This window comes from Podarcis vaucheri (assembly GCF_965113315.1).
Source record: "Podarcis vaucheri genome assembly, chromosome: 9".
Classification (NCBI taxonomy): domain Eukaryota; kingdom Metazoa; phylum Chordata; class Lepidosauria; order Squamata; family Lacertidae; genus Podarcis; species Podarcis vaucheri.
Genome location: NC_138767.1, coordinates 6505558 through 6530834, shown reverse-complemented (window position 1 = coordinate 6530834; position 25277 = coordinate 6505558). Strand labels below are relative to the sequence as shown.

Genomic DNA, 25277 nt, shown 5'->3' with positions numbered 1-25277 from the left:
GTGTCAATATCTGAAGAAACCCCAATTCAGTAAAATACGCATTTTAAAAACCTGGGAGGATACATGCATCTCTGCACTCTTTTTTATTTTCTTTGTAATACAAATCAGAATGTATTTCTCGTGAGAGGAACATGTTCCCCAAGTGTGTTAATTTGCTTTGATACTACAGTGGTGCCTCGCAAGACGAAATTAATTCGTTCCGCAATTCTCTTCGTCTTGCGGTTTTTTCGTCTTGCGATGCACGGTTTCCCATAGGAATGCATTGAAAATCAATTAATGCGTTCCTAGGGAAACCACCTTCAGACCAGAGCTGCCGCTGCTGGCAGAGAGATCTTCTGAAGGCTGGGGGGGGGGACAAGGGCTTTTCTTCCCACCCCCAGCATTTTAAAAAACCCTGGGACAGCGGAGGACTTCTCTGCTGTGCGGGGCTATCTTAAAATGCTGGCGGGCGGCATTTTAAAATCGCTCCGGACAGCGGAGGACTTCTCCGCTGTCCGGGGCGATTTAAAAGCCCCTGGGAAGGCAGGCAGGGAGGACAAAGACTTTCGCCCCCTGCCCGCCTTCAGAAGGTGTTCCCGCCCCCCACCCCACTTCGGAACAGCTTTCCGAAGTGGGGCGGCGGGGCCAGGTGTTCCCGACCCCCCTCCCCACTTCGGAAGAGCTTTCCGAAGTGGGGCGGCGGGGCCAGGTGTTCCCGACCCCCCTCCCCACTTCGGAAGAGCTTTCCGAAGTGGGGCGGCGGGGCCAGGTGTTCCCGACCCCCCTCCCCACTTCGGAAGAGCTTTCCGAAGTGGGGCGGCGGGGCCAGGTGTTCCCGACCCCCCTCCCCACTTCGGAAGAGCTTTCCGAAGTGGGGCGGCGGGGCCAGGTGTCCCCGACCCCCCTCCCCACTTCGGAAGAGCTTTCCGAAGTGGGGCGGCGGGGCCAGGTGTCCCCGCCCCCCCGCCCCACTTCGGAACAGCTTTCCGAAGTGGGGCGGCGGGGCCAGGTGTTCCCGACCCCCCGCCCCACTTCGGAAGAGCTTTCCGAAGTGGGGCGGCGGGGCCAGGTGTTCCCGACCCCCCTCCCCACTTCGGAAGAGCTTTCCGAAGTGGGGCGGCGGGGCCAGGTGTCCCCGCCCCCCCGCCCCACTTCGGAACAGCTTTCCGAAGTGGGGCGGCGGGGCCAGGTGTTCCCGACCCCCCTCCCCACTTCGGAAGAGCTTTCCGAAGTGGGGCGGCGGGACCAGGTGTCCCCGACCCCCCTCCCCACTTCGGAAGAGCTTTCCGAAGTGGGGCGGCGGGGCCAGGTGTCCCCGCCCCACCTCCCCACTTCGGAAGAGCTTTCCGAAGTGGGGTGGCGGGGCCAGGTGTCCCCGACCCCCCTCCCCACTTCGGAAGAGCTTTCCGAAGTGGGGCGGCGGGGCCAGGTGTCCCCGACCCCCCTCCCCACTTCGGAAGAGCTTTCCGAAGTGGGGCGGCGGGGCCAGGTGTTCCCGACCCCCCTCCCCACTTCGGAAGAGCTTTCCGAAGTGGGGCGGCGGGGCCAGGTGTCCCCGACCCCCCTCCCCACTTCGGAAGAGCTTTCCGAAGTGGGGCGGCGGGGCCAGGTTTCCCGACCCCCCTCCCCACTTCGGAAGAGCTTTCCGAAGTGGGGCGGCGGGGCCAGGTGTCCCCGCCCCACCTCCCCACTTCGGAACAGCTTTCCGAAGTGGGGCGGCGGGGCCAGGTGTCCCCGCCCCACCTCCCCACTTCGGAACAGCTTTCCGAAGTGGGGCGGCGGGGCCAGGTGTCCCCGCCCCACCTCCCCACTTCGGAACAGCTTTCCGAAGTGGGGCAGCGGGGCCAGGTGTCCCGCCCCCCCTCCCCACTTCGGAACAGGTCCTGGACCTCTTCTGAAGGCTGGCGGGGGCGAAAGTCTTTGCTCCCCCCGCCTGCCTTCAAAAGCTGTCCGGCCCAGGCATCCCGGACCTTTACGCCAGCAGCGGCAGCGCTGCCGCTGCTGGCGGAGACTTGCCGGCATGCCGAAGCCTGTGCGCAGCGCGCCCAGGCTTCGCGCATCTCTCTGCCAGCAGCGGCAGCTCTGCCGCTGCTGGCCTAGACTTGCCGGCATGGCGAAGCCTGCGCGCAGCGCGCCCAGGCTTCACGGATCTCTCTGCCAGCAGCGGCAGCTGTGCCGCTGTGGCGGAGAGTTGCCGGCATGCCGAAGCCTGCGCGCAGCGCGCCCAGGCTTCGCGGATCTCTCTGCCAGCAGCGGCAGCTCTGCCGCTGCTGGCGGAGAGTTGCCGGCATGCCGAAGCCTGCGCGCAGCGCGCCCAGGCTTCGCGGATCTCTCTGCCAGCAGCTCTTCCGAAGTGGGGAGGGGGGTCGGGAACACCTGGCCCCGCCGCCCCACTTCGGAAAGCTGTTCCGAAGTGGGGCGGGGGGGCGGGGACACCTGGCCCCGCCGCCCCACTTCGGAAAGCTCTTCCGAAGTGGGGAGGGGGGTCGGGAACACCTGGCCCCGCCGCCCCACTTCGGAAAGCTCTTCCGAAGTGGGGAGGGGGGTCGGGAACACCTGGCCCCGCCGCCCCACTTCGGAAAGCTGTTCCGAAGTGGGGCGGGGGGGCGGGGACACCTGGCCCCGCCGCCCCACTTCGGAAAGCTCTTCCGAAGTGGGGAGGGGGGTCGGGGACACCTGGCCCCGCCGCCCCACTTCGGAAAGCTCTTCCGAAGTGGGGAGGGGGGTCGGGAACACCTGGCCCCGCCGCCCCACTTCGGAAAGCTCTTCCGAAGTGGGGAGGGGGGTCGGGAACACCTGGCCCCGCCGCCCCACTTCGGAAAGCTCTTCCGAAGTGGGGAGGGGGGTCGGGAACACCTGGCCCCGCCGCCCCACTTCGGAAAGCTGTTCCGAAGTGGGGTGGGGGGCGGGAACACCTTCTGAAGGCGGGCAGGGGGCGAAAGTCTTTGTCCTCCCTGCCTGCCTTCCCAGGGGCTTTTAAATCGCCCCGGACAGCTGGCAGAAGTCCTCCGCTGTCCGGAGCGATTTTAAAATGCCGCCCGCCAGCATTTTAAGATAGCCAGGTGTTCCCGACCCCCCGCCCCACTTCGGAAGAGCTTTCCGAAGTGGGGCGGCGGGGCCAGGTGTTCCCGACCCCCCTCCCCACTTCGGAAGAGCTTTCCGAAGTGGGGCGGCGGGGCCAGGTGTCCCCGCCCCCCCGCCCCACTTCGGAACAGCTTTCCGAAGTGGGGCGGCGGGGCCAGGTGTCCCCGACCCCCCTCCCCACTTCGGAAGAGCTTTCCGAAGTGGGGCGGCGGGGCCAGGTGTCCCCGCCCCACCTCCCCACTTCGGAAGAGCTTTCCGAAGTGGGGTGGCGGGGCCAGGTGTCCCCGACCCCCCTCCCCACTTCGGAAGAGCTTTCCGAAGTGGGGCGGCGGGGCCAGGTGTCCCCGACCCCCCTCCCCACTTCGGAAGAGCTTTCCGAAGTGGGGCGGCGGGGCCAGGTGTTCCCGACCCCCCTCCCCACTTCGGAAGAGCTTTCCGAAGTGGGGCGGCGGGGCCAGGTGTCCCCGACCCCCCTCCCCACTTCGGAAGAGCTTTCCGAAGTGGGGCGGCGGGGCCAGGTGTTCCCGACCCCCCTCCCCACTTCGGAAGAGCTTTCCGAAGTGGGGCGGCGGGGCCAGGTGTCCCCGCCCCACCTCCCCACTTCGGAAGAGCTTTCCGAAGTGGGGCGGCGGGGCCAGGTGTCCCCGCCCCACCTCCCCACTTCGGAACAGCTTTCCGAAGTGGGGCGGCGGGGCCAGGTGTCCCCGCCCCACCTCCCCACTTCGGAACAGCTTTCCGAAGTGGGGCAGCGGGGCCAGGTGTCCCGCCCCCCCCCACTTCGGAACAGGTCCTGGACCTCTTCTGAAGGCTGGCGGGGGCGAAAGTCTTTGCTCCCCCCGCCTGCCTTCAAAAGCTGTCCGGCCCAGGCATCCCGGACCTTTACGCCAGCAGCGGCAGCGCTGCCGCTGCTGGCGGAGACTTGCCGGCATGCCGAAGCCTGTGCGCAGCGCGCCCAGGCTTCGCGCATCTCTCTGCCAGCAGCGGCAGCTCTGCCGCTGCTGGCCTAGACTTGCCGGCATGGCGAAGCCTGCGCGCAGCGCGCCCAGGCTTCGCGGATCTCTCTGCCAGCAGCGGCAGCTGTGCCGCTGTGGCGGAGAGTTGCCGGCATGCCGAAGCCTGCGCGCAGCGCGCCCAGGCTTCGCGGATCTCTCTGCCAGCAGCGGCAGCTCTGCCGCTGCTGGCGGAGAGTTGCCGGCATGCCGAAGCCTGCGCGCAGCGCGCCCAGGCTTCGCGGATCTCTCTGCCAGCAGCGGCAGCTCTGCCGCTGCTGGCGGAGAGTTGCCGGCATGCCGAAGCCTGCGCGCAGCGCGCCCAGGCTTCGCGGATCTCTCCTGCCTTCAAAAGCCGTCCGGGATAGCAGGAAGCGCTTCCCTGCTATCCCGGACTGCTTTTAAAATGCTAGCGCTGGGGAGCAAAGCCTTTTGGCCCCCGCCAGCCTTCCTGGACCTCTTCTGAAGGCCGGAGGGGGGGGGAAGGCTTTGCTCCCCACCGCTAGCATTTAAAAGAGGTCCCCGGAGATTTCCCTATGGGCTTTCGTCTTGCGAAGCAAGCCCATAGGGGAATTCGTCTTGCGAGGCAAATCGCGGACGAAAAAACCTTTCGTCTAGCGAGTTTTTTGTCTTGCGAGGCATTCGTCTTGCGGGGCACTACTGTACTTCAAATTAAAGAAGCTGTGGGAAGCTGTGGGAGAAGAATAGTCTGTAAGTAGTTAGAACGGATGAAAATTAATTGAATAATTGAGGATTCTGGCACTACTGCGATTTGTGGCAATGTCAGATTGTAGCCCAACTGCACATTAAAACATATGGAAAAGGAACTTGGGGTTTTGAAATCCTACTTAAAGTGGTCATAATTCTTTAGGAAGTAAAAATCTCTTGGCAGTGCTAAAGACATGGTGGTTGAGAAACAGATCACATTGGATGTTATTCTGGCCTTGGGCTGTAGGACGTGAAATGTTTTAGGCCAGGGGTCTGCAACCTTTAAGACAAAAAGAGCCACTTGGACCCGTTTCCGAAGAAAAACAACAACTGGGAGCTGCGAAACAAGCCAAATGTAAAGAACCACACATTCTTCCCCTTCCCCCATTCTCTCTCTTTTCCCTGAGTCTATTTCAGATAGCAAAGAGGGGTATGGTACCTCTCATATCCATTTTTTGTAAAGCACAATGTTCATAGAGGGCATTATACAAATTAATACATAGAAGAGTGTCTGTCCCTCCCTGCAGTTCAACTCCCTCTCTTTTTACTAACAGCACATATCCATTCCTTCTGCTGGTGCAACTTTCTCATCATTTCTACATAGCAGCATTTATAAACCAGTGCCAGAGAAACTGGGTGAAAGGAAGGTGGGTTGGGTGTTATGGTCGGGTGCGTGTTATAGAGCGAAAAATACGGTAATCCTTTTAATGCTGTAGAGAAAATATTTTGTGGCCCTAGGCACTAGATACAGCGTGTGTGCATGTGTAGAAGAAGGAGGTAGCAACCCTGAAGATAATTTGAATCCATATTTTCCTTTGGGGGGGCTTGGGGGGGGAGCTGTAGGCCAGAATGTATCCATCTGCTTGAATAACGTACTTAACAGTTGATGTTTTTCAACTGTTAAGTACCTTTTTTTAGGGCAAGGATTTTGAAGAGGAGTTCAAGGTCTTGGTAAAGAAATTAAGACAACTAATATATTTTGTTCTTCTGGTCAGATGGCTGCAGCATCACCAAGCCTTTTCTTCCGAAGACTTTTCTTACTATTCGTTCTTACTACTCACAGCTTTTTTCCCTACTGTACGGTTGCGAGGACTCAGTGCCCTAATCTCCCCCATCCTATATATGCTGAAACCATTGTTCTATAATTAACTGCTTCCTGCTTGGGTTTTGCTGTGCTTTGTCAGATGAGGACCACATAGGCTTCTTGACACTTTCCAGTGACATTTGCCTGTTCTGTTTTGCATTCCTAAGAAACAATGTATGATGGCGAAGCTTTGCTCTAATGAAGTCTTTCTGTCTTGATTTTCCAAACCTTCTGATGATGCAAGTAACTTAGGTCTCAATTTAATAGGTTAAAATGGAGGCAATTGTGAGTTGAGCTGATGAGTGATACTCCATATTTTTCCAATACTATATTGAGAGTCATTGTGGTGTGGTGGTTAAGAGCGGTGGACTTGTAATCTGGGGAACTGGGTTTGCGTCTCCGCTCCTCCACATGCAGCTGCTGGGTGACCTTGGGCCAGTCACACTTCTCTGAAGTCTCTCAGCCCCACTCACCTCACAGAGTGTTTGTTGTGGGGGAGGAAGGGAAAGGAGATTGTTATCCGCTTTGAGACTCTTTAGGCTAGTGATAAAGTGGGATATCAAATCCAAACAACAACAACAACTCCTCCTCCTCCTCCTCCTCTTCTTCTTCTTCTTCTTCTTCTTCTACTACTACTACTACTACTACTATCAGAGTTCCTCTGGTCTTCTACAGAGTAGTACGCATGCATGGAAAACTGGTTTGTATCACCCAGATCATTCAGCACCAAAGATGTTTCATACCACTTGCTATCAGGACACACACACACTTTAAAAAATGCTTTTCCTTATTCTGTATGTACTTTCCCCAATTACCAGTACTTGAGATACAGGCAAATGGGACCTGTTGTAAAATGTAGTCCTATGTCTGGGTTTCACCTGGCAGCTGCTGGGGGTCCTCCTTCTTACTTTTGAAATGGAGAAGTTGGGGGCAGGAAGCTCCTTCCCTTCATTGCATGTTCTGGCCAAGCAACTCATATCCAGCCACCCTGCCTGGATACCTGCACTCTTTTATTTTGTCTTTCTCTCAGCAGATGCGTTGTGGCACTGAATAGTTGTGGGCTTGAGAGTGTGAATGAGTGACCCACGATGTGCTCCTGCCCTACTTTTGCAGAGTGTGTCCATCTTTCTCAGTCAGCAGCAGTGCTGCTACTCATGTTGCTATCACTACCTTCCCTCCACTCGCATCTGTGTGTCTTGCTGAGTGTTGAAGATTTGAGTGCACCACCCTGAACAAGTCATGATAAAAGGAAATGAAATAGTCATGGCATGACTCTTCTCTTCCTCACCCCCTTTTTCATTCTTGGATGCAGTGTTTGAAATTCCCCGGGCACCAGACACATTTTGCTACTGGCATGGGTCCATATGAAATTTGTGGGATATCTCCATCGAGCCAGCTGAGTTGTGCACAACAAAAGATGCACATCTTGTGCTTTGTGAATCATGGACCCCTTGCTGGGCACCTTAGTTCTCCATCACCACATTAAGGAACGTAAGTGCAGGGCTGAATATAGATATATTTGACTGTGCTACAGCCTTTCCACAGAAACTCACAGACCATAGTTTAAAAACATCTGCCTTAGCCCATGATTTACCCCCTTCCCATTTCCACTGTGTATGCTTCTCCATCTTGCATACGGGGACATGTGCATTGTTATAAGAGCAAGCTACAGTCAAGCAATGTGGTTGCGATCATAGAGTCACAGAATTGTAGCGTTGGAAGGGTCCCTGTGGGTCATCTAGTCCAACCCCCTGGCGAATAGATAGTTGTGGGAACTGCAACCCAGGTTTAAGGTGCTATTTGGTGCCTAGTTTATATATCTGAGTTGCTTGGATATGTGTGGGCAATTTTTGGAAGCAGTAAAGTTGTGCATACCTCTAGTTTACCCCAGGTATTCTGGTAACTTGTGTTTCTTGGGGAGAAACAGAGAGAGGAGTTGTATGCAATAGGCAACTGTACCAAACTGTTGGGACTACAAAACAATATGGTTTCATGCCTGACAGGTTAGGCTTTCTGGAAGCTAGAACAGCCCTACTTATAACTGCAGTTGGAGCTACAGGCTTTCAAATGTGTGCACACTATGAAAGTTGCAAGAGGGCCAATAAATTAAACCAAGATTTATGTGACGACAGAGTGATCTGAGCCAGCCTTTTTATTGGAAAAAGTATACAACCCAACAGTTGCAGGGACTGAAGACTAAGCAACTCTGCCTTGTGAATGTTGCCACAAACACTTGGTCATTTCTCTTTCTGACAGGATTATTAAATCACTGCAGGAAGGAAGGCAGTAGATGCCATATTTGGCTTTCAGGAAAATATCTGACAGCATCTATTGAAACTGTGAACTCAGACTAAATTCATGTTGCCTGAGAAACAAGCACGAATATTACAAACAGGTGGAGATTTTTTTTTGTGGGGGGAAGGGAGGAGAGACATTTCATGGAGACAACTCATTTTTTATTTAAATAAAAGCTGGTTAGCTGATCTTTTAACACTCCCAGAATACTTTACGGATTAAACACAAAAATATGTTGGTATAATTTTTTTTAAAAAACCTACAGAACAATGAACAGGCAGTAAAAATCCAATATAAAACCAACCTCCCCCCACCAAAAAACAGCAAAGATTTTCACCCGGCACCAAGAGCTGAACAGGGACAGCACCAGGTGACCCTCTCTGGGTGGAAAATTCAGTAAGTTGGGATGCCACAAGAGAAAAGGGTTTATTGCCACCTGCTTGGCCTTGAAAGCAAATCTTAATGGCCAGGCAGATTAGCACCTTGGCCCCAAATTATTAAGGCTCTTTGAATTGTGCCTGGAAATGGACATGCAGCCAGTGCAGCTGTTTCAAAACTGGCATAATATGTTTTCATAGGTTTGGTCCCAGTTAATATTCATCTCAGTTTCCAAAACTGTCTTCAAAGGCAAGCATAAGACACAATGCTCTGCAACAGTCTAATCAAGATGATACCAGTGCGGTAATAGCTGCAGCCGGGTTTAACAGAATTTAATAGAGTTGCAGATGGTGCACCAGCCTTGGCTAGTAAAAGGGGCTTCAAGATGGAACTGGATATAACAGCCCCCAGAAAAGCAAAACTGGAGTTTTCAAGGCGAGTGCTTTCCTATTCAGTATATGAATGGGGAGCGTTCCAAGGGCCGGAGAGAGAAGTATGGAAGGCTGTATTTGACCCCTTGGCTGGAGGTTCCACACCCCTGCTGTACTCTTTATTCCAACATGGGTGGGGACTCTGCTGACCTGCATACCGTATTTTCCCATGTATAAGACAATATTTTTTCCTTAGAAATAATAGGGAGAAATTGCGGGTTGACTTATACAGTGGTACCTCGGTTAAGTTTAGCTAATGGGGCCTCCCGCTGCTGCCGCGCCACCGGAGCACGATTTCTATTCTCATCCTGAAGCAAAGTTCTTAACCTGAAGCACTGTTTCTGGGTTAGCGGAGTCTGTAACCTGAAGCGTATGTAACCTGAGGTACCACTGTACATGGATAGCAGAGAGTGGACAGGCAATTGGTGGCAGCAACCAGCAGGGGATTGGCAGTGGTGACTGAGTGTGGTGTGTGATTGGTTGTTGCAGCAAGACCCGCTGGCGATTGGCTGTGGCTGCGGCAATTGGGCGGTTGATTTACAGCAGCGGCGAGGCGTGTGTGCAGTTGACTGTGGTTGTGTCGAGTGAGCAGGTGGGCTTTTGGTGGCGAGCAATCTCCCCCCCCCCCAATTTTTTTTGTTGCGGTCCCAAAATACAGGGGTCATCTCATACATGGGGGCGTCTTATACACAGAAAAATTTGGTGCAATATTTGCACTCCTCTCCCAGCCTTATAACTAATTAGGAGGAGCATAGCCTCTTATGATGAACCTTTGGCCCTGCATAGGAAAACATCCCCATGTACTTTTAACCTCCCTGTGCAAGAGAACCTTTTAAAGTTTTTTTAAAAACAAAAACCCTCTAACATTTTTTCAACTCATGTTTTGCAATCAAAAACACAACACAGGATAGCTGAAAGATTTCTGTTCCTTCCCACCAGGTGACTTTTAACCTGTTTGATTTTGTAAACAAAGAGTTTGTGTTAGTAGAAAGAAAATTTGGCTCGGAGGTTGGGGTGAAGAGTTCAGCTCTCCTTAGCAGGTAAAGCACACTGGGTAGCCTTTGGCAAGTTGCAATCTGCCTGTGAATCTCAGACTTTCTGTTAGGACAGATTACTAAGAGAGTTGATATGGAATAGTAGCTAAACATACAATATACTAACTGGGAGGCAGGCAACTAAATTTTCCCTCAGTTGTATGTTTTTACTAGGTGACCTTAGGTAAGCCCTTCCTCATATCTGCAACATGGAGGATACTGCTGGGCATGTTAGCATCTTGGAATTTTCCACATTTTTATTAAATACAGAACATACCCTTTTATGAAGAATTGTGAGAATTTGGGCTTTCATTCTAAACTGGCATTCTGGATATATACAAGTAGGATTGCTGCCTGCCCTTCTGTGAAGAAGCTCGCTATGTTATGGATAGCACCTGTTTGCTATTTATACAGGTGTATTTTATTGTATTTTCATTCTGAAAATGTGTGTTTTTTGTAACCAAACTTCATTTCTGATTATGGTATGGATAAACTCCTACTGCTTAAAAAGGAAGATATATGGGCAAATCTGGAAGACTCAATTAAAAGTAAATATTGGGGGGAGGACTTTGAGAATGGGATATACCATGCTGCTCATAGTTTTGCGCTTTCAGTTTTAGTTTAAATGCACGCCAGCTCTGCTTTCTATTCACAGCAGCCCAGCACGTTCCCTCTCTAGAGTAGCGGCACTGTTTCCCTTCATTTCAGCTCCAGTTTCAAACATTCTTCAGAACTTAAGCGCCCTGCTGTGGCCAATGAGTTGCCTATGGGAAGCCTGGAAGCAGAACACTCTCCCCACCTGTGATTGCCAGCTACTAGTCTTCATAGTCATAATGCCTCTGGCAATGGAGGGAGAACATAGCCATTGCGGCTTATCCCTTGTGAATTTCCCTTTTTAAAGCCACTTGAGTTGGTCATCATGAAGTTGGTGACAGGAGTTAACTATGTACAATGTGAAAAAAGTGCTTGCTTTTGTTTATCCTGAGTTTTCCAATGTACACTTCATTGGGTAGGCCTGGGTTCCAGAGGTAGAAAAATTTCATTGGCTTTCTCCATACTATGTACTGTTGTACCTCGGGTTAAGTACTTAATTCGTTCCAGAGGTCCGTTCTTAACCTGAAACTGTTCTTAACCTGAAGCACCACTTTAGCTAATGGGGCCTCCTGCTGCCGCTGCGCCACCGAAGCACGATTTCTGTTCTTACCCTGAAGCAAAGTTCTTAACACGAGGTAATATTTCTGGGTTAGCAGTCTGTAACCTGAAGCGTATGTAACCTGAAGTGTACGTAACCTGAGGTACCACTGTATAAGTTTATACAACTCTATCATTGCCTTGGGATGCGGGTGGCGCTGTGGGTTAAACCACAGAGCCTAGGACTTGCCGATCAGAAGGTGAACGGTTTGAATCCCCACGATGGGGTTGAGCTCCCGTTGTTTGGTCCCTGCTCCTGCCAACCTAGCAGTTTGAAAGCACATCAAGTGCAAGTAGATAAATAGGTACCGCTCTGGTGGGAAGGGAAACCGCATTTCCGTGCGCTGCTCTGGTTTGCCAGAAGCGGCTCAGTCATGCTGGCCACATGACCTGGAAGCTGTATGCCGGCTCCCTCGGCCAGTAAAGCGAGATGAGCGTCGCAACCCCAGAGTCGTCCATGACTGGACCTAATGGTCAGGGGTCCCTTTACCTTTATCATTGCCTTATTTCTAAACTAGATTATTGTTGTTGTTGTTGTTGTTGTTGTTGTTGTTGTTATTATTATTATTTATACCCAACCCTCCACTAAAATGCCCTCCACAGGGGTGTGTTGCTTTAGTCCCACGATAATGTTGGATGCCCTTTTCTGAACCCTTTCTAACATTACAATATCCCTTTTGAGGTGACGCAACCAGACCTGTATGCGTTATGCCATGTGCATTTGTGCCATAGTTTTGTATAATGCCATTATAATAGTCCCTTCTAGTCCCTTTTCTAATGATCCCTAACATGGAATTTGCATGTTACAGAATGGTTGATACCTTTTATCAATCTAACCACTAAGCCCTTAAGTCACCACCACCAGTTCAGTGAATTTATCTGCACTCCACAGAGGTAGAGTCTCAAAATTACTGTTTTGCATTTCCCACCAATTTTTAATTTTTCCTCCATGCCATTTTAGGAAGCCAAGCAGTGATGCTTGCAAACTGCCCAACAAGAGACTCGTTCTCATTAGACTTTCCCACTCACCCCTGTGCTAACTCGTTCTTCTCCAGCCTTGAGAGTGTACCTGTCCGGAGGGTGCACAGCAGTACCTGTTTGCTAAGGCCAGGCTGCAGAAACTGTGTGGCATAACTTATAATCAAGACTGGCAGCTGGTGTTTAAATTGACTCACTGTATTAGAGGGGCTTTTCTGTAGACACACCACTAATAAGGGAAAAGGGAAGTTATTTTTGTGTGGCATACAGGCTTTTTCTGGAGGATGATTTTGTTGTCTGAAACTGGAGTGTCTGATGCTTTACTTTCGAAAGTACAGTGGTGCCTCGCAAGACGAAAAGAATCCGTTCTGTGATTCTCTTCGTCTAGCGGTTTTTTCGTCTTGCGAAGCAAGCCCATTGACGGATTAGCGGATTAGCGCTATTAGTGCTATTAGCAGCTTTTAGTGGCTTATCTGCTGATCGGATCGGCTGATAAGCGGCTTAGTGACTTAGAAAAAGGGAGGGAAAAGGAAAAAAAAACCAGCAGGAACTCGCAAGACATTGTCGTCTTGCGTCTTGCGAAGCAAGCCCATAGGAAATTCGTTTTGCGAAGCACCTCCAAAACGGAAAACTCTTTCATCTAGCGAGTTTTCCGTCTTGCGAGGCATTCATCTTGCGGGGCACCACTGTATAGGGCCTCTTCAGGGATTATGCTGGGTCTTGGTGCATGTACATTTCTTGTGGATTCTGGTTCTGGTTGCGTAGCTTGTGTTTTAATGCAAGAATTGACCTGTGGGGAAATGTGCGCCTTTTTTTTTTTTTTTTGCTTATTTCAGAAAAACACTAGTATCATTTCTCTTCCAAGTTTCTATTCTGCAAGGCCAGAGAGGAGTAGCTAGTTGGTCTTAAATCTTTTGACCCCAGCCCACCCAGATTGTCTATTTTTATTTTGAGGAATTTGAAGTAAGTTTCACACTAGACTGTTCATGGGAAGCAACTTAAAAACTCAGATACATTTTGAAAGCAATATGCAGTAAGTTGTCTTAAAAAAAAAAAGAATGTAGGAATATATGTCTAGCATGCGTTCTGTATTCATTTCTAATAAAGAGAACATGAGATGTAACATGGTTTAAAAACTGGATGTTTCTGAGCTGTAGAGTTCACGGCATGCAACCTCCCAAGAGTTCTAAAAATATACTTTATTTAGGAAGAGATGACAAGCATGATTTTATGAGCTACCTTCATAAAAAACATAACTATAATTGTATAGGAATGGAGCATAACTGGATGCTGTGATTGCAGAATAAAAAATCATCAACGCTTAATTTATACCATCATATACAGTAGGAGACTTCAGTATGAGCAGCATCAATGTCTGGCTCATTCCTTGATGTATATGTATGTAGGCTGATGAAACTTGCCTAGCAGAAGATCTGGTGGGGGAAATGAAAGAGAACAGAAAGGAAGCGCATAGTTCTCAGACAATAGAACAGGGTCAGAAATAGAACTGGATCTCGTGGGTCAAAATGATCCTTCCAGCAAAGCATCCTGTCTTTGAAAGCCTTTTATGGAAAGTTCAAGAGAAATGTATAAAAGTGCCTGGTGTAATAGAATGGTCGATACAGTGCTTAGCCAAACCATGGCTTAGCAGGAATGAATGGGTTCCTAGTGTGAGGATCTCTGCTGCAGCAAGAAGAAGAAGAAGAAGAAGAAGAAGAAGAAGAAGAAGAGGAGGAGGAGGAGTTTGGATTTGATATCCCGCCTTTCACTCCCTTTTAAGGAGTCTCAAAGCGGCTAACATTCTCCTTTCCCTTCCTCCCCCACAACAAACACTCTGTGAGGTGAGTGGGGCTGAGAGACTTCAAAGAAGCGTGACTGGCCCAAGGTCACCCAGCAGCAGCATGTGGAGGAGCAGAGACGCGAACCTGATTCACCAAATTACGAGTCTACCGCTCTTAACCACTACACCACACAGGACACAAGCAGTCCTGTGGCTTCTCACTTACCTGCCACTAAGCCATGGTTTTGCTTAGCACTACAGTGGTACCTCGGGTTAAGTACTTCGTTCCGGAGGTCTGTACTTAACCTGAAACTGTTCTTAACCTGAAGCACCACTTTAGCTAATGGGGCCTCCTGCTGCTGCCGCGCCGCCGGAGCATGTTTTCTGTTCTTATCCTGAAGCAAAGTTCTTAACCTGAAGCACTATTTCTGGGTTAGCGGAGTGTGTAACCTGAAGCGTATGTAACCCGAGGTACCACTGTATACCCAGATCTGGGGTCACGTGGTTTGTCTAGAGCAGGGGTAGTCAACTTTTTTATACCTACCGCTCACTAATGCATCTTTCTTGATGGTCAAATTTCCTTACCGCCCACCAGTGCTTGATAGAAGGAGGATTCAGCTTGTGCCATAGAACCCCCCACCGCCCACCTAGAATCCTGAAACACACACAAGTGGGTGGTAGGGACCAGGTTGACAACCCCTGGTCTAGAGTGAGAGAGACTATGGGTTCAGATGTAGCATTCAGCTAAACCAGGGGTCAGCAAACATTTTGAGCAGGGGGCCAGTCTACTGTTCCTCAGACCTTGTGGGGAACCAGACTATATTTTGAAGAAGAAGAAGAAAAATGAACGAATTCCTATGCCCCACAAATACCGTATTTTTCGCTCTATAACACGCACCCGACTATAACACGCATGTAGTTTTTAGAGGAGGAAAATCCGTAGGCATGCCACCCGTAGGCATTCCCTCCATAACACGCACAGACATTTCCCCTTACTTTTTAGGAGGAAAAAAGTGAGTGTTATGGTGCAAAAAATACGGTAACTCAGAGATGCATTTTAAATAAAAGCACACATTCTACTCGTGTGAAAACACCAGACAGGCCCCACAAATAAACCAGAGATGCATTTTAAATAAAAGGACACATTCTATTCATGTAAAAACATGCTGATTTCTGGACCGCCCGCGGGCCGGATTTAGAAGGTGATTGGGCTGGATCTGGCCCCTGGGCCTTAGTTTGCCTACCCATGAGCTAAACCATGGCTTAGCTCCTGGGTGCATGGCAGCATCAGCAGGACTTGGGAGAGGAGTGCAGCTGCTGTGATCTTTGCTCTGGGAACTCACACATTTGCTCATTCATGCTGGTTTGACTTAGTGCTACAGATGCAAACTGGAGACCAAGGCGAGGGAGGTGTGGAGAAAAAAAAAGCCCGTAATCTCTAGGTTCTGTGAAAATATTAAATGGTGTTGAACCACAGGTTTACAATCTAAAATATATGGCACAAGAGGAAAAGGGGATGGAGAGGGGAAAGCAAGCTCAGACACCCATTCTTAAAGTTATATAATTATTCTTATAATGAAAAGCTGGAATGGAGACTGCTCAGCAAAGGGAACAGCCAAATGGTTTCTAGCCTCTCTCTCAGCCAAGACAATGGAGTCCACCCAGCTGTTCAGTTTCCCTCTCTGCTGCAGCCAGATGGAAATAGTTTCGTTAATAAAATGAGATTTTAAATATCTCAAACATCACTTCCTCTAATAGCAAATTGAGTTCCAACAAGATTGGAGCCAAAATGGGACCACTGAGAAACAAGGGGGAAGTTTCAGCAAGCTTGGGGGAACCTAGAGGTTTGCAGATGTACGGCAAATCCTAATGGAGGAAACCTGCCCCACCCCCTTTAAATCAAGAAACCTGTTTAGGATGCCTCATGGTCAGTAACCACAGAACAGTGAGTATTGCTTGGAAATCAAAACAGAAAATAGAATGGCCTGCTTGAGCTGGTTATAGCTTATAATATTATGGAGGAGGGTATTGGTGTCTGAAAACCTGAACAGGAGCATTCTTGCCATAAGGCGAAGGTACTTTGCAATGCTTTGTTGCATGTCTAATTTTAAAACATCATTAGCAACAATAATGCAAACCATGCAAAGGTGTAAACATGATTAAGCAATGTATATAAACCATGTTTAGGCAAAGGCTATGAAATGTCCCCAAAGAAGAGAAGAAGAAGAAGAGGAGTTTGGATTTGATATCCCGCCTTTCACTCCCTTTAAGGAGTCTCAAAGCGGCTCACATTCTCCTTTCCTTTCCTCCCCCACAACAAACACTCTGTGAGGTGAGTGGGGCTGAGAGACTTCAGAGAAGTGTGACTGGCCCAAGGTCACCCAGCAGCTGCATGTGGAGGAGCGGAGACGTGAACCCGGTTACCCAGATTAGGAGACTACCGCTCTTAACCACTACACCACACTGGCTCTGCTTCTTTTCAGGCAGTATGGAGAATCCCAGCTTCCAGACTGCAGGCGTTCCCACTTCTGCTCTCCTCAGCCAAGGAAAGGCATTCTGCTTTTCTCCAGGGGGATTTGGAGTAGTGATGTGACAGTGAATGGCTTGATGTTAACAATTCCCTCCTTCCCTCATCCTGCTCACATCCCAGTCGCCACTTCCTCCTCCTCTTTAAAAACCACAGGGTTGCATTCAACAAAGTTTTACTCAGAGAAGATCCACTTAAATTAATGGCCATTACTAACTTGGGAACATTGTTAGTCATGGGCATTAATTTAAACAAGTCTACACTAAGTAGGATAGAACCACTGAATGCCACCGGCATTTCTTTCTGCCATTGAATACTAGTCCAAATACAGACGTTTTTAAGCTTCCAAAAGATGCTCGGTTTGGTTTGTGTCCCAGGAGGAGAGATAAGAGTTTCAGGACTAGAGCGGGGTGTGTGAGGCACCAAGGATGTTCCTGCACCTGTAGCTTGGGCCTAGGATGGCTATACAGTGGTACCTTGGGTAAAGTACTTAATTCGTTTCGGAGGTCCGTTCTTAACCTGAAACTGTTCTTAACCTGAAGCACCACTTAAGCTAATGGGGCCTCCTGCTGCCACCTCACCGCTGGAGCACAATTTCTGTTCTCATCCTGAAGCAAAGTTCTTAACCCGAGGTACTATTTCTGGGTTAGCGGAGTCTGTAACCTGAAGCGTATGTAACCTGAAGCGTATGTAACCCGAGGTACTACTGTATTAAGAGTGCTCTGAGTCCAAGATATTACAGTGGATCACACAGAGAGAGTCTCTTGTGTTGGTTGGGCCTCATTCTTTAGCCTAAAGCTTTGCATGAGTCAAGCCAGCATCTCGAATTGTGTCTTGCAGACAACAGGAAGCCAGTGCAATTGCTGGAACTGTGGTGTCACTTTCTTTTCTTTTGCAGATGTAGAAAAAGCCTCCAAAGTAGGCTAACGCTGTGCACAGAAAGCTTCCCTCTGAGTCTGTCCCCCCCCCCCCGCTACCCCAGCCAGCTCATCACTTTGTATTCCCTTGGTAACGAGATGATGTGCAATGATTGGAGTATGGAGGATATTGCTGATGGCAGCCTGAATGGATGATGAGCAGACAGTTCCTAGTATCCTGAGTTTTAAATGCCAGCTTCAATTTCTACACAGCGGACAGTCTGTTTTAACCCTTTTGCTGTCACAGTGTGTTGGAGGTAACCGTGACAAGCTGATAGCATCAGGCTAACAGGATTTCATCCCAAGAAAGAAAGGCTGTCTTTTATTTTGCCCTATCCAGGTGTTCTGTTCTTTGGTTAGATCAACTTGTGAGGAAGGAATAGAGTCCTGCCCAGTTGCCCCCTTCAGAAATATGTGTGCCCCTCTCCCATGTATAATGTGGATATCTGCAAGGAGGGAGCTTTCCATGCAACCCAGAACCCTGATCATGCAGAATTCCAGGCTGTGGGGAATTCTTCAGATGTACATGTAAATGCCATCTCCCTGCAGACAATTTATAGCATCACACAATTGTAGAGCTGAAAGGGACCCAAGGGGCATTTAGTCCAACCCCCTGCTATGCAGGAACCTCAACTAAAGCATCCATGACTGATGGGGGAACCCAGCCAGATGGGTGGAATATAAATAAATTATTATTATTATTATTATTATTATTATTATTATTATTATTATTATTATGGCCACCCAACCTCTGCTTAGAAATCTTCCAGAAAGGACAGTCTACCACCTTCTGAGGGAGTCTGTTCCACTGTCAAACTGCTATTACCTATCAGAAAGTTCTTCCTGATGTTTAGTCGGAATCTCCTTTGTTGTAACTTGAATCCATTGGTTCACGTCCCAGCCCCCAGAGCATGAGAAAACAAGCATGCTCCATCTTCCAGGTGACAGCCTTTAGACATTTATTGCAAAACAGTATGCTTCAATAGCTATAGCGACCAATTAAAATGCATATTTGCAATTTACTGTTGAATATCTCCTGAGCACAATGGGCAATTGGGTTTAAATGGGTGATTTAAACCGTTTTTTAATCGGCTCACCCTGGGCATGTACAATAGGCAACTTGCCTCTCTGCTTATCAATGTACTGTATTGCACTTTTCCACAACCTATTGCATATTTGAACCAAGGCTCAGTCCTGTATTCTGTCTTCCATATCTTGGAACGACTAATACTAGTAGTGTCTGTGAGTATGTGCAGATGCCTTCTTTCTGCAGAGTAATGATGGCCCACTTTCACACATCAGCGATAGGTCTTTTAGATTGGAGCATGTGGCTTCCATATAGAACTGTCTTTCATAGAAAAAGGGAGAGAGCACTTGCTTCTTTGGATAACCTTTTACGTTGTTGCTAGCTTTTTTGTTTGAAGGAGCGCCGTGTTTGTACGTAGAGGTTTTCAAGAGTTGGCAAAATGTGTGGCTTGTCTCTTGTCACAAACACCTGCTGCAAATGTGACCTGGGTTTCGTATTGCTTGTATTCATGGGAAAGGTGCACAGATTTCTCAAATGCAGGAGCATGTGAAAACACATTCCAGGGAAACATTAGCAGACCAATGCAGATTTAAAGTGAGAAGCCACAGCTGTGTGTAACATCTGGAGCTGTGCTTGAGGTAGGCTTCTTTCCACTCCTGGATCCCTATTGTGGATTTGAGCCAGTAATCTGGCACATCTCTAGACATAAACGCTTTATCTTGAGCTGTGGCTTTCCTGTGAACCTTGATCTATAGACCTTTTGTCCTGTTTCGTAGCTCAGTTCTGGTTGCTAGGACTAGTTTTGCTGCAAATTTTAGGGGCACGACTACTTCACAAGGGTGACAATGTAGAGCTCAAATGGATTTTTCATAGCTTAATCTGTATGTTGATATTCGTAGTATAAAACAATAATATTCTTTATCAAGGTACTGTAGTCCAAATTCTGTTTCATGAAAAAGCAGTTAGGTGGCAAATTGTGTAAATGCAAATGATTAAACATTTATCCTGCCAGTGTCCAAACAACACTATGTGGTTTGCACTCATTCTCTAAACAAAACATAACCACAAAAGCCAACCAACCCTTTGAGCATAAGAGTGATTAAAAAACTGGGCACACCTGCTTTCTTTTGCGCAACATAGTCGGATCTGCTAATAATTATAAGGCGCTAAGACACACTTTTAGAGTTTGGAAATTGGAGGTTGGCTTCCCAAGTTAGTTGTGCGCTTTTTAGATTCTTTGTTGAGCAGTGGCAGCCCCACACCGCCCTGGCAAGTATGCTAATAAAGGTTAAGTTCTGCCCTAAGAAAAGCTGAATTCTTAGGGCTGTATACATTATGCAAGTTGGCATAATTCTTCTCATTTGGAATAAGCTGGCTTTCCTGGTCAAAAAAGGGGCAAGTGCCATGAAATGATGCCCCAGCCGTTGGAAACTTTCAGAGGTTTCAACAGACATTGTCATATGCTTTCGAAATTAACTTTGCAACCATAAGGGCTAGAAACTTGCTTTTCTTAAATGACGGAAGCTGAGATTTCTCCAAAAGCTTAACTTGGCGCCAACTACCATCCTGTGCTCCCACAGAACTATTCACGGTCCTGCCCTTAATTGTAGTGACTTACAGTCCCCATCAATTTTAAGTGCCTACAATTTCCAGCTCGTTCTTCCACTGGATCACGTTAAGCAGAGTTTTTTTTCAGTGTGATCAGGTGTCCTCCTCTACCAGTACCTAATCTGAAATGAATCTCCAGCAAACCATCACTGGAAGATTAACTATGTTTAATTATCATGACACACATTGACTGGCCCTGGGTCTAAAGGCTTGATTATGGGTAGGCAAACTAAGGCCCAGGGGCCGGGGCCGGCCCAATCGTCTTCTAAATCCGGCCCGCAGATGGTCCGGAAATCAGCATGTTTTTACATGAGTAGAATGTGTGCTTTTATTTAAAATGCACCATTGGATTATTTGTGAGGCATAGGAATTCGTTCATTTTTATTTTCATTTTCAAAATATAGTCCGGCCCCCCACAAGGTCTGAGGGACAGTGGACTGGCCCCCTGCTGAAAAAGTTTACTGACCCCTGAGCTTGATGATCCACATGCAAAGGAAGAAAGGGCATGCTACTGCCATCCGAAGAATGACCTGTTTTAAAATACCGTTTTAGCTAGCATTTTGTGTTTCATTTCCTAAAAGGCTGCCTTACTTTGCTGTGTCGTATTTCCTGACCCTTGACAGAGAGAATGCTGGAGGGAAAAGGAAGTTTCTGAAAAAGTGGAAGCCTTTAATTGATCAAAATAAAAAAATTCCTTCCAGTAGCACCTTAAAGACCAACTAAGTTAGTTCTTGGTATGAGCTTTCGTGTGCATGCACACTTCTTCAGATACATCTGTATCTGAAGAAGTGTGCATGCACACGAAAGCTCATACCAAGAACTAACTTAGTTGGTCTTTAAGGTGCTACTGGAAGGAATTTTTTTATTTTGACTATGGCAGACCAACACGGCTACCTATCTGCCTTTAATTGATGTGATTTTAATTCAAATTATGGTGCTTTTTGGGTTGGGGGAGCCTGAGCAAGAGACAGTTTGAGAAGAGGACGCTGCTTAACACAGTGGAGAAGGCAAACTCTCAAATGGTACATAGGAAGCTGCCCTATACTGGGTCAGAGGTATTAGCCCATCTAGCTCAGTTTTGTCTATACTGACTGACTGGCAGTGGAAAACTCCCAGCCCTCTTTCGTCCTTGATGTGAGCATATGTCCCCTTCAAATATAACATATTAAGAGGAGGGGGGGAGAGGAAGGGTCAAAGTATGTTGTTGTTGTTTAGTCGTTTAGTCGTATTTGACTCTTCGTGACCCCATGGACCAGAGCACGCCAGGCACTCCTGTCTTCCACTGCCTCCCGCAGTTTAGTCAAACTCATGCTGGTAGCTTCGAGAACACTGTCCCACCATCTCGTCCTCTGTCATCCCCTTCTCCTTGTGCCCTCCATTTTTCCCAACATCAGGGTCTTTTCCATGGAGTCTTCTCTTCTCATGAGGTGGCCAAAGTCTTGGAGCCTCAGCTTCAGGATCTGTCCTTCCAGTGAGCACTCAGGGCTGATTTCCTTCGGAATGGATAGATTTGATCTTCTTGCAGTCCATGGGACTCTCAAGAGTCTCCTCCAGCACCATAATTCAAAAGCATCAATTCTTCGGCGATCAGCCTTCTTTATGGTCCAGCTCTCACTTCCATACATCATTACTGGTGCTAACTTCCATACATCGCTACTGGTGCTAATACATGGTGCTAACTTTGAATCCAGTGCTTATAAATATACTCCTCTTAAAAAGTAACAACCGCTTCAGGGGGTCCCAACCTGGATTGGGACTGCAGTGCAAAGAGCGGGAATTAGAGTTAACCTCCCCACTTCATCTTGGTTCTTGTATGAAATCTCCCACCCCAAGCTGCTACTTGCTAGAAGCGCTCCCTCAGGAGGGGCAGTTCTCAGCAGGAGAACAGTATAGGGGGAAAGGGTTAACATCCCCTGCTCTAACGCACACAGTCCCAAACATGCGATTAAGAGAGGTGGTTAACTTCCAGGTCTAGCTTGACCCTGAGTAGAAGCCGGAAATCTTGAGTGGTTTTTCTTGCATCACCAGACTCTCATGTGTAGGCGTAGAAACAGGCCAAAGATTAAAGACCAGTGCTCTTTCTCCCACCTTGAGCCATAGGAAGCTCATGTGGTGGGGCATAGTGGTTAATTTTGGGGGAAATTAGTGGCAGGAAAGTACATGTGGTCAGGGCTTTGTGGACTCGGATGTCAAACACAACCCCCCCTCAAAGATTCGAAATTGTACTGAAAGCCGCGTTTTGTGAAATGTCAATTATGCAACTTGCGTGACTTTTTAGTTTGCACAATTCTGCAAATTTTACTATATGCAGGAGGTTTTTTTATTAGGGGTGCAGTGTTTGTTTTGATGAAAGAGTTTACAATGTTTTTATGATGCACAGTTTAAAATCAGGAGCTCTTAATTAAGAGGTATATTTCCATTTCCACACAGCCTTCAAGAACTCCTGTATCTTGGCACCAGTTCTGGTCCTCCTCTAGGAAGGAAAAAATAGTATTCACCTGCCGTCCCCCACTAATCAGCCAAGACCTCCCACTGCACACTTGTGAACAAGCTCAAAAATTGTAATTCATTGCCTTGGGAGTAAACATTTTTGAAAAAAGATTGACTTGATTCTCCATAGCTTGAAACCTGCAAGCATGTTCTTTCTCCTAAATGATTGGTTTTATACATCTGCAGACTTTATCCAACTGGAAATCCCCCAGGATGCTAAGAGTCATTGGACATGCAAGCTTAAGCAAAAGGGCTAGAGGCTCAGTTTACAGTGTTAATCTGACTCTTGAAGCTGATTTTTTTAACCTAGCAACACATTTGACGCTTTTCCTACTCCTTCATAGACCTGCCACATAATTGTGGCTGCACATAATGTTTTTATTTATTGGATAATGTGTTGGTTTTGAACTAAAAGATAAGGATTCAACACCCTATTCCGTAACGCACCAACTGACTGACCTGAGACAAGGATTTAGGATTGCTAAAATGGGAATTGCAGCTGAGAGCGCACACTGAAAAAGATATGTAAATGATTGTGTTTCTGAGCAAAGGGACGTTGGTACTAAATGAACCAATTAAATATTTCTGTGGATCTGCTTTTGCTTCTCTTCTTCCCACCCCCCATTTTTTGTATTGCAAATTGCCCCCAAGTAGTTTCCTTTGATGCCGTTTCCCCCAGCTTGCTTAACTTGGAAATCTTTCTAGTTCAGAGCTGATGAGAAATATCAATAAGCAAACAGCCCTTATTCTCCCTGGCAGGCTGTCATGTACTAGTTCAGAGCATGCTTGTTAGTTCTGTACATTACGTTCATGTGGGATCTTTTGTTTTTGATCTGCTTGGCAGATCAGAGGATGAGGGGGAGTAGAACTGGATCTGGAGGTTGGGGGCAGGATGATTAAGGAGAGATGAGAGGTGAGGCAAGCCTCAAACTCTATATTCCGCAGATCACTGTATGTTGTGTGCTGCTGCTTAATGACTTGAAAGTACTACAGCAAGTCAGAACAGAAATCTATAACACAAAAGCTAATGTCAGCAAGTCACCCTTTTTTCTACAGTGATGAATTATGTAATAGCTGGCCTGTTGGAATAATCTTCGGCCTTTTGATGGGGGCATGGGGAGAGCCAGAACATGCATAGCAAACAGTGTCTCGAAAGGACACATGCATGAGGCTAGAATGCAATATATAAGTGTTTAAAACCCATTTAAACAAACCTGCCTGTTTATATCTTCTTTAACTTATTAATTTGAGCCTGTCCCAGACTTTTAAGTGTCATTTAATAGCTTTTGCTGTGCTGTGATTTCCTGATGCGTTAAAATTTAATTGTGGCATTTATTGTGAAATTTGCATTATGATGCGAACCACTTTAAGAGGACTATATACAGATGCCTGTATAAATACCGAAATAAATAAACAAATACTCAATTTAATTAATTATTCAGGAGCAAAATAATTTTCTCGTTGGGTCAAACAACAGGGCCATTGACTCCCATTCGGTCTCCAGTAGTGGCTCCCCATATGCCATGCTCCATTGCTTTATCTTCACCTGCACTTCACTGTTGAAACCCCCACTGGGGTTTAGTTTTGCAAGGGATATTTCATGCTGCCTTGAAGGCAGTACAGCGGGCAGTTTGTGTGTTCAAGTGTTGCTATTTAAATTCTCTGTAATGCACAAAGTCTTTGTTTCCAGGAGGAGATGCTTCTAGCCCAGGTATTTTAAGGAAAGCCTGTTTTCCCATACCTGTCTGTGGTAATTTTTGAAATGTTCCTCTGGTTGCTTGGAGAGCAAGCATTTTTGTTTGTCGTGCCCTTCTCATTGAAATCTCTCTCCTGAGAGGCTTGCCTGGCACCTACGTGGCTTTCCTCCAAACCTAAGCAAATGCCATTTTATTCTCCAAGATATCTTCTCTCACACACATACACACAACATGGTCCTTTTGGGAAATCTGGGTTTTCCTGCTGCTTCAACGTTCTGTTTTTTAGCATTCAAAGCCTTCCAGAAAATACAATTGCCAGGTGTTCTAATTTAGTTGCCATATTCTTAGAGCATTATATCTTCCCTGTCTGAATTTTTATTTCAACTGAAAAACTCATCATCTGTTTCTTTACAGGAGGTAGAACTTGAAGAACCTTTATGGGATCCAAATGCCTGATGGATGGATGATGTGCCTAAGATAATTAAGGTAAAGAGAAGAATTAATTTAATATTTAAAGCTTTTTGCCAAAAATGCAAGACCTGTACATTTTGTTGCTTTCAACTGTTTGCCCTTGTTTTTATCTTTTTAAGTTATGTATGGTGTAATCACCTCTTTTTATTATTAACTTTTATTCCTTACCTGTTTTAAGTCTTATGTGTTCAGTTCATCCATATGTTTTATCTTATGTCTGTGACCAAAATAAAATTTGATACAGATACTGTCAGGGGTCCAGGAGCAGAGGCACAGGAAAGGGAGGAAACAGAGAGCGAGGGGGAGGAATCAGAAGGAGATATGAGCGAGGACAGCGGCCCGAGATCTCCGAGTCTTTCCAGTGAATCGGAAGACTCACAGAAAGGAGCGCCCGTGCTCAGAGCAAGGGGGGGACCCAGGGGGACACCCCAGGAAGAAGGGACCAGAGGGGACTCAGAGAGCAGCAGTTGGAAATCGGGGCCAGCTTCCCCAACAGCGCAGTAGGGAGGAAGGGCGCCAGGTATCGGGATCCGGCGGCTCGCCGCAGGAGGGAGAGCATGAGTCAGGACTGGCCACACCTCCGTCGGGGAGCGAGGAAACAGTCAAGAG

The 25277-nt window shown here is 47.9% G+C and overlaps 1 protein-coding gene across 2 annotated transcripts in view; it reads left to right on the top strand.

Annotated features, from left to right (window-relative positions):
- Positions 1–25277, top strand: part of PTPRA (protein tyrosine phosphatase receptor type A) — a 148370-nt gene that overhangs the window by 42713 nt on the left and 80380 nt on the right. For both annotated transcript variants that reach the window (XM_082236403.1, XM_082236402.1), the window contains exon 2: positions 24612–24683. In XM_082236403.1, coding sequence (XP_082092529.1) covers positions 24657–24683 — 27 coding nt within the window. In that variant the 5' untranslated portion in view covers positions 24612–24656. The remainder of the gene's footprint in view (positions 1–24611; positions 24684–25277) is intronic.